Raw genomic sequence first — 8,163 nt, forward strand, 5'->3', positions numbered from 1 at the left:
TGGATTATTTCATTTTAGTTATCCGATTTTCCAATAAAAAAAACAGGATTGCTACAATAGATCCCTGAACATTTTCTTTATTGTCATGACTCAAATTCCAAGATGTCAAAACAAACAAGTAATGCAGAGGGAAGCTGAAATACATTAAATAAAAGAGAAAACGGTAACTTTCATCATTATAATAGTTACCCAAAACTTCAAGGGTTTCAGAAATGAACTTTTAGGTTAATTTCTCATTGTCTGGACACCCCAATTATTTAATCAATGAACTGAAAAGTACCTTAATGAAAATTCTACTTTAGCGGTGAAAAAAAATACAGCAGTTTTGGTCAGTTGCTGGCAATGTAACACAGTCTTGCATTTTGTGCTTTTTTTTATTTTTTGTATAAAATTCTGAACTGTGGTTGGAGAAGGCACATGTGCATTATCCATTTCATGGAATTGCGTTTTAAGCTTTGCTTAGCATATCTTTGAAAAATAAGACTTTGCAAGTCCACATCAAGCTCCCTCAGTCATTTCAAATCTCAACCAATGACACTTTCGCACAATAAACAACTTCTTAATTCACATAAAACTGGCAGTGTAAAACCAAAGCCATTTTTTCATTATTATCTGCTATTAACAAGAAATATGTTTTGTTTCTGAGATATTTGCAACAGCTTTTAAGGTTTGTAGTGAACTATGGATAAACATGTTTGCAGATGCCATATTTGCAGTGTAAACATCAGGAATGTATTGTGACCCATAGATTTGAAAAGCATGCTGTTATGATGCTGTGGTTCTACTGGCCAGCAGTTCATCACTGTCATTCTTGTCTTGGTAGTGTTTTTTTAGTTGCATCCATAGCAGTATATATAATGTAGTGTTTCTGTAGGCACAGTGGTCACTAGGCTTTCAACCTGGCAACCAGATACTAACACTGCTCCCCATTAATGCCACAGAGCCCCAACCTCTGTGAGAATAAACAAGCCACACTTTGAGCTATATTGACGCTATATGGGCTCCAACTATCTCCATTAGTGTCCATTGATGTCCTTCCCACCAACCCCACCCGCCCCCACCCCACCCCGCCGATCATAACACGTTGGGGAGGTACAGGGAGCAGAGCAGCATGTTCTGGCCCAGAGCCGGGAAGCGTCTGAAGGCCTCCCAGGCGTCGGAGAAGATGTTGTACTTGAGGAAGACGCGGTGCTCCAGGCTGGTAGGCAGGCTGACGTCGCGGCTCATGATGTAGATGCCATCATTGTGCAGCGTGCACGTCAGGTTCAGGCCCGACTTGGACGTGTTCTCCTTCAGCTGGAGCCACTCCCCCGTGGCGACGTTGTAGGACTGCACCGTCAGCATGTCCTCCGTCTGGCTGGCCCGCCGGCGGCCCGGCTCCAGCTCGTGCGTGTACCCGCCCACCAGGTAGATGGTGTCCTCCACAGAGAGCATCTGCTGCTTGCGGACGTGCGCCGAACAGGAGCGAAACACGGTCCAGGTGTCCGAGGTGGGGCAGTAGCGGAGGACGCTTGTGTTCCTGTCTGTCAGACGCACAGAAAAATCGGATGTTAAACAAAATAACTGACAAGAGTGACAAGGATTGTTTATTCTTTTTCACAAACGTCCACACATCCTGTGTACCCACCAATGCCGAAGCCCTTGTAAATCAAGTTATACGTGATTATTTTATACGCCATACACACCTGCACCGATCAAAAACAAACCTTAGCTTTTGACCAATATTTGGTCCACCAGCATGTGCATCAAATTTCCTGAAACTCTGTTGAAAAGGATTAGGAGACGCAAAATTTCTGGGTTTTGTGGCGTCCCCTATCGGTCAGTTTTTTGGTCTTTGTCAACAAGGTTCTTTACATCTAAGAAATGAGAAAATGAAACTTCCCTGTGGAGAAAGTGGGTCAGTGTAGCAGCAAATAGTAACAGGATACAGCAAATAAAAATAAGATATAGCCTAAACAAGAATACAGCAAATAGGGGGTATTATGCATGACAACTGGCAACACAAGTATTTATGAAGTAGAAATACATGAATCTGAAGAATCCAAATATTTGAAATACAGCATGTATGCAGGGTGTGCAAAATAACAGCAGTAGAGCATACTCAGCAGAACTCTACTCAATATGCACCATCATGTTTCATCATGACTGGACAAACTGGTAGAGTGAGGACGAGTTGTGTGATAGCCAATGACGTTACAGTGTCTGTTAGGCCCTCTACAGGACAATTGGGGAAAGGTCATGAATTCATTTTTGTCCCACGGTCCTACTGAGCAATTTGTGTTTGTTTTTTTCAGGACTCTATTGAACGGTTGCAAAGATATCTTGGAGGACAGACACACAAAAACACAGACACACATAAAACATATCCAGAGATGTGGGATATAACAAATATACACAGGATTTGTTGAAGTTCCACATGTATCACAGGCCGTCCTCTTCGGATGCCATGATGAAAAATGCATTTGGTTCAGAGGCTTAAAAAAGTTTTTGTCACAAAGTAACAGTATTTCAATGGTATTTGAGCCACACCAACCTCTTGCAGTGTATCCGCCCATGACGTAGATCATGCCCTGGCATTCGCAGGCGGAGAACTCGGCCAGCGGGTCGGGCATGGAGGAGACGCAGGTCCACCAGTCTTGCTCTGGGCTGTAACACTCCACTGTGCCCAGACACTGGCCTCCCACTGCGTACAGCTTCCCTTGTACTGCCAGCAGCTTGAAGTTGGACCTGATGGAGGAGACACAGTGAGTGGAATATGACAGCAGCCACAACTTGACTCTATTGCCTTGTGAGAGGAAGTGTGCAGGTCCAGTCTTACCTCTTCTGGTTGAGCGGAGCCACCTGGTTCCACTCGTTCCTGCAGGGGTTGTAGCAGTGAGCAGCAGAGATCTCCTGACTCGTCATCCTGTAGCCGCCGACGATGAACAAGTAGTTGTCCAGGACAGCCGAGCCGTACCCTCTGACGTTGATCATATCCTGAGGCAGGTTGTTAGCGAGCGGCTTCCAGCGCTGCTCCATCTCCCCGTACCTCAGCATGGACCAGGGCTCGTCCTGGTCGGGCACGTCCAGGGACAGACAGGTGAAGTCTCCAATGGCAACCAGTGTGGCGGTGCCTTTCATGCGCATCTCCCTCACCTGGTCTCGCACGGCGGAGGGCAGGCTGCCGAACTCCGGCCGCCTCAGCATGGGGTGATAGTAGCAGGTCATGTATTTGAGGCAGGCGTGGCGCAGGTCGTGAGTCCCGTACACTTCAGACAGGCTGTACAGCTCCACGCAGTTCTCCTGCCGGATCTCCGACGTGAGGAGCTTGAGGATGGAGGTCACCTGTAGGAAGGAGGCCGTCTCGATCAAGTCCTCCAGTGTCTCGTTGACCACCTGCACTTTGGACGTGTTGATGAACTCCAGGACCAGCTCCAGGCCCGGGACGCTGAGTCCCTGCAGCTGCACCGAGTCCTCGGTGGACTCTCTCATACCGGAGCTGTACAGCGCACGGAAATAGTCGCTTTTCTCAATCAGCTTCTTCTTGTTCACCTCGTACGTTTTGTCATCCATGACGATTGCAATAATTTGGTCAGATGACATGTTTGGCGTGCTAGTGTTTGTTTTCGGGCTGTGCGCTTAGCTTACACGACTAGCGATTTGTTGTTGCTCGCCCTCTTCCAGCCTTATGAGCCAGTCAGTTTACATTTCACCGGCGAGGGAGGTCTGTGGCCGGCCTATATATGGTAATGTTCAGCCCATAGATCAGCATGGAAGAAGTTTCTTCAGCCGGGAAAGCTAGCTGGCTAGAAAAGGAGCTGCTGCAGCTAGCACTAGCTAAACTAACCAAATAACCCCTTTTTCTCTGGTTAGCATTCCTCAACGGTCCGCCACAACGTCATTCCAGTATCTACAGGTGTCGGCTAAATAGAGGCGATTATTCCTGACACTGGTTGTTGCATTTTCCATTGCATTTTCTGAGCTGTGTACAAGTGTTTTTGCAGGGTGACGCCGAGCTGTCAAATTTCAACTGTTTTGATTCTGTAACAGGCGTCATTTCCGGGTTTTACTCTCCTTCGTGAAAGTATTTCTGTAGCGCGCCTGCACGCTGCTGCCATCTGCCGGTAACGAAACGACTAGCTCCTCGTCTGAGTTGTGGTAATATGCAGCCATCTCAGAGATCATGATGCATTATTTTGGTCACAGCCAAAGAATGGGAAAGCCACAACAGAGATCTGCACGGGGCAGTTAATATAAATTGTCTTCAACTTGAAATTTGATCTGAAATAGGTTGATTATACACATATTGATCAATATTATCATCCATCACTGCTATCCAATGGGAGATATTGCTATCCTGCTATCCTACACCTTGCTTTAAATGCCATTTCAGCAAAGTTGATTTACAATAGGCTATGTTACTAGCATATAGCTTACATAGAAAACGTCAAGTCATAATTACCACAGTGTGTCTCAGTTGGCCTGCTTTGATTGCAGGTCTGATCTGGCACCTCATTTTGCACTCAGGTACCAGAGAATGACAGTGAATCAGCAGATTTATAGGCAGCGGGGGGAGGTTTGTCGTTTCATATAGCATTTCTGCATTCTTCCTCCTGCAGCCGCCATGGAAATATGACTCATGGAGGAAGTGCAATTCCAGATAATAACTGATCTGTGTTCTTGAAGGACACCGAGTGCCCTCTTGTCAACATAGCTGATATGAGTCGGCCTGTGGTGTGTGTGATGTGTGTGTGTGTGTGTGTGTGTGTGTGTGTGTGTGTGTGTTGCAGCAGTCCTTTTAAAAGACCTTCTTTGACATATTCTCACCCACAGGGCAAAGCATGTGATTTCATAATTAGGATAGTTAATAGGCTTTGAATCTGATGTTCACAGCGCTGCAGGTCAGGACTTCGCACTTTTTCACAGCAAGGACCTCCAAGGAGCCTAGATTTAGACCACAGACGCACATTTGAGAAAGTTTTCATCCCAGTGACCCCCATCTGAGACTATTATTGTCTGTCTATATGGAGCGATAACACTGGAGAGAGGGAAAGCTCTGATCAGAACAGTGGCAGAATGCATTCTCTCCTCATGTTGTCTTCTAGTTAATTAAATAATAGTGACATTTAACTGATCCTCATTTTGCTGGGGACTCAGTCAGTGAAACCCCCCAAGGACCTTTGTGGGTCCCTGGACCGCAGTTTGGGAACCACTGCTGTATGAGTCCAGCTGTGCAGTGCTGTTATTCCTGCTATGTTATAATTGGCAAGGCTGGTAGACTAATGTTTTCTTGGCATAACTCAGGCTAAGCAAATCCAAATTTGATCTTGTAGTTTTTATTAGTATATGGAGAATAAAGGTCAAGTAAAAATCCCCAGAAATCTGTTTGGAAGTCAAATCTATGAAAAAAAACAAAAAACAAGGGAGCATTCAGGACCAATGCTCCCTCTAAGATGATAGCTTGGTGACCTATGTCTAATAATTTATCAAAATAAACAATTAATAATAATAAATAGGCTAATAATAATAAGTTTGTCAGTAATCATTAATTTATACATTTTATCCTTTGAAATTTAGTCCATATAGTTTTGGTGGCAAATGATATGAGATGCAAGGACTTTTTCCATATTTTAGGGTTTACTGAATTAACGCCCTTGTACATCTTTCTACATTTGTACTGATGCTAAATGTGATGCTAAATTTCGGGGGCTGTCACCTCATGATGCTCTTTTACCTCTTCTTCTCTTTAGCTGAGCCTGTATCTTGGTTTCAGCGGCATATTCAGGCCCAAACTCCACCAGCAGCACAGGTCTATAATAAGCTCAGGTGCCAGCAGGCATGTTGTCCATCTCTAGCTGTCAATCAAGATAACGTGTGTTATCAGACTGGTGACGTCACTGTCTGAGGGTTTAGCGCTGAGCTAAGTGAAGCTAACGAGAATGAACCAGAGTAAGGCAGGAAGTAGGGCGATTTTGCCTTCGAAATAAAAGCGTAGAATTTGTCAACTGTAGAAAAAGTAATCCAACATTTTCTAGATATTATATAGGCCTACGATTATATAAGATAGCCTATATAAGATAAAAGCGTAAAATGTCAATTCTAGAAAAAAATATTATTCAGGCTAAGTAGGCTAGACTAATTATTTTTTCTAGATATTATATAAGATTATGTAAGATATTGAATATTGGCACTAAATATCAGATAGCAACCTCATTCCAAAAATATCACCATTGATATTATGATTCAAAAATCCATATCAATCTAATCTTAGTATTCGATTGTAGGTACATAAAAACATATCAAAAGCAAGTATGGAAAAGTAAAGTAAAAATATGGGTTAATTAATAGGGGTTTTATTTTGAAAAACGTGAACGGAAATGTCACCTTTAATTCAATGTGGCTTGACACTGGTGTGGGTGGAGAGAGAGAGAGAGAGAGAGAGAGAGAGAGAGAGAGAGAGAGAGAGAGAGAGAGAGGCGCATCAATGACAGGGACACCATAACCAAATCTTCACCGCGCAGCCTTTACATGCTTTTGCCCTCTGAGAGCTCCGGCCGGCTGCTTGTGACACGAGCTGAGGATGCGGGAACAGCTGCTCGGCTCCTGGTTCCCCCGCTGCGTTTTATTCCTCATCACCGTTCACCGATCCGCGTCCGCCGACAGAGACCTGCGGCCGTGCGATGAGGTGAGTGCGCTGTCTTAACACCACACTGTTTATTATTATTATTATCTACATCCTAATACTGCTTTATATTAGCAGCATCCTGAAACTATATTAGTACTATTAATATCCTAACTGCAGGATCAATGTCCTATTAGCACTGTTTATTATTACCCATATCCAAATATTACTATTTTTTATCGCCTGCTATTTTATGGCAGCACTCAAGTCAATAAAATTCTCATGCATGCAAATAAACCACCATATTAGATGCAAGAGGCTGTTACAAGCCAATTCTGTGTTTCTCACGTTGAAGAATGCAGTGATATATAATCCATAATCAACGCCACTTATTAGGACAAGTGGTCTGAAGCCACTGCATGTGTTATATTGGTACAGAAGTGTCTGGATCTATGGTCTGCACGATCCCCTCCGCGCTCTTGATCGGCTTAAACGCGAGGCGTGTTGACTAAACATCGCACAGCAACGGCTAACGAGATCTCATCCCGTCCCGTCTGCTGGCTGCTTTGGCCTCCATCGCTCCTCAAGTGCAGCCTCCCGCCGGGGCCGGTCGGGCTATAGGATTACGGACAGCGGGGGCTGTCCTATCCTGTCCTACCCCCCCTTCCCCGCCCCTCCTCCCGCGGAGAATAAAAGCAGCTCACTGTGGATGCAGCCGTGGGATGCCGCCGCTGTGGGAATCCCACATAACCCAGTCCTTGAATCACCCTGAAAGCAAGCCTGCATCATCACACGGGCTGATTGTCTCATAGCGGTGGTTGTCAAACTGGGGTTTCGGGGACCTCCAGGGGCCCCTGAAGGGCTTCCAGGGAGTCGTACAGTAACATCAGGAATAGGTTGATTTCACTGTCATTTCATTCACACGAAATTATCCGATTATTATGGGATGTAGGCTATAAGAGCAACTGTTCTCATCACTGTCACCACTGTCATCTCTTACAGTGTAGATAGTTACACAATTCAATATTAAATCAACAACACCCACTTATATAAAAAAAATAATAGACTTATCAGTTTTACCATTTAAGCATTTAGATGATGGTTTTATCCAGAGCAACTTACAAGGTTTAGTGTTTTGCTCAAGGACAGTTTGTTAGGATACATGGCTGTTGATGGACAGTGTAAATTTCAGTTAATTTCAGTCAATTTCATGTAAGTTTCAGTTCAAAATGTAAGCAAAAATTGCTGTTTAGTTGGCAGTGATAGAGCATTGCTCTATGCATTAGAGCATAGAGCAACTTCACACCTGGCCAGGGACTACAGATGAAAACTAGCCTCCTGGCTCTAATTCTGGCATATTTACAGTACTGTTTATTAATATGCACTGTCCCTGAGAAATAAACTGAATAAATAAATGAAAAATTGTTTTTTTTAATGATCTGGATAAGACAAGACGACCCGTGCCAAAATGATCTGGATAAGACAAGACGACCCGTGCCAAAATTTTACATATTTGGAAGACATCCACTTCCTGAAATGTTTGAAACGCTGACACTTTACAC

The 8,163-nt window shown here is 44.2% G+C and overlaps 2 protein-coding genes across 4 annotated transcripts in view; one reads left to right on the forward strand and one right to left on the reverse strand.

Moving 5' to 3' along the window:
* Positions 1-129: 129 nt before the first annotated feature.
* On the reverse strand, positions 130-3,986 carry klhl42 (kelch-like family, member 42). The gene is made up of 3 exons (XM_071528225.1): positions 2,819-3,986; positions 2,534-2,727; positions 130-1,523 (listed from the first exon to the last, which is right to left on the reverse strand). Exons 1-3 carry the CDS (start codon positions 3,580-3,582, stop codon positions 1,075-1,077), a joined length of 1,407 nt encoding a protein of 468 aa, XP_071384326.1. The 5' UTR covers positions 3,583-3,986; the 3' UTR covers positions 130-1,074.
* A 2,481-nt stretch (positions 3,987-6,467) lies between these two features.
* LOC139651180 (endosome/lysosome-associated apoptosis and autophagy regulator family member 2-like) overlaps positions 6,468-8,163 on the forward strand; it is a 15,741-nt gene continuing 14,045 nt past the window's right edge. For 2 of the 3 annotated variants that reach the window (XM_071528040.1, XM_071528048.1), the window contains exon 1: positions 6,468-6,664. In XM_071528040.1, the coding sequence (XP_071384141.1) occupies positions 6,560-6,664 (105 nt within the window). In that variant the 5' untranslated portion in view covers positions 6,468-6,559. The remainder of the gene's footprint in view (positions 6,665-8,163) is intronic. The other variant, XM_071528056.1, reaches the window with a different exon arrangement.

Source organism: Centroberyx affinis, unplaced genomic scaffold, assembly GCF_046629955.1.
Source record: "Centroberyx affinis isolate AG114_WGS23_722 - 3 ecotype Tasmania unplaced genomic scaffold, CSIRO-AGI_Caff_v1 ptg000120l_1, whole genome shotgun sequence".
In the NCBI taxonomy this organism is placed as follows: Eukaryota; Metazoa; Chordata; class Actinopteri; order Beryciformes; family Berycidae; genus Centroberyx; species Centroberyx affinis.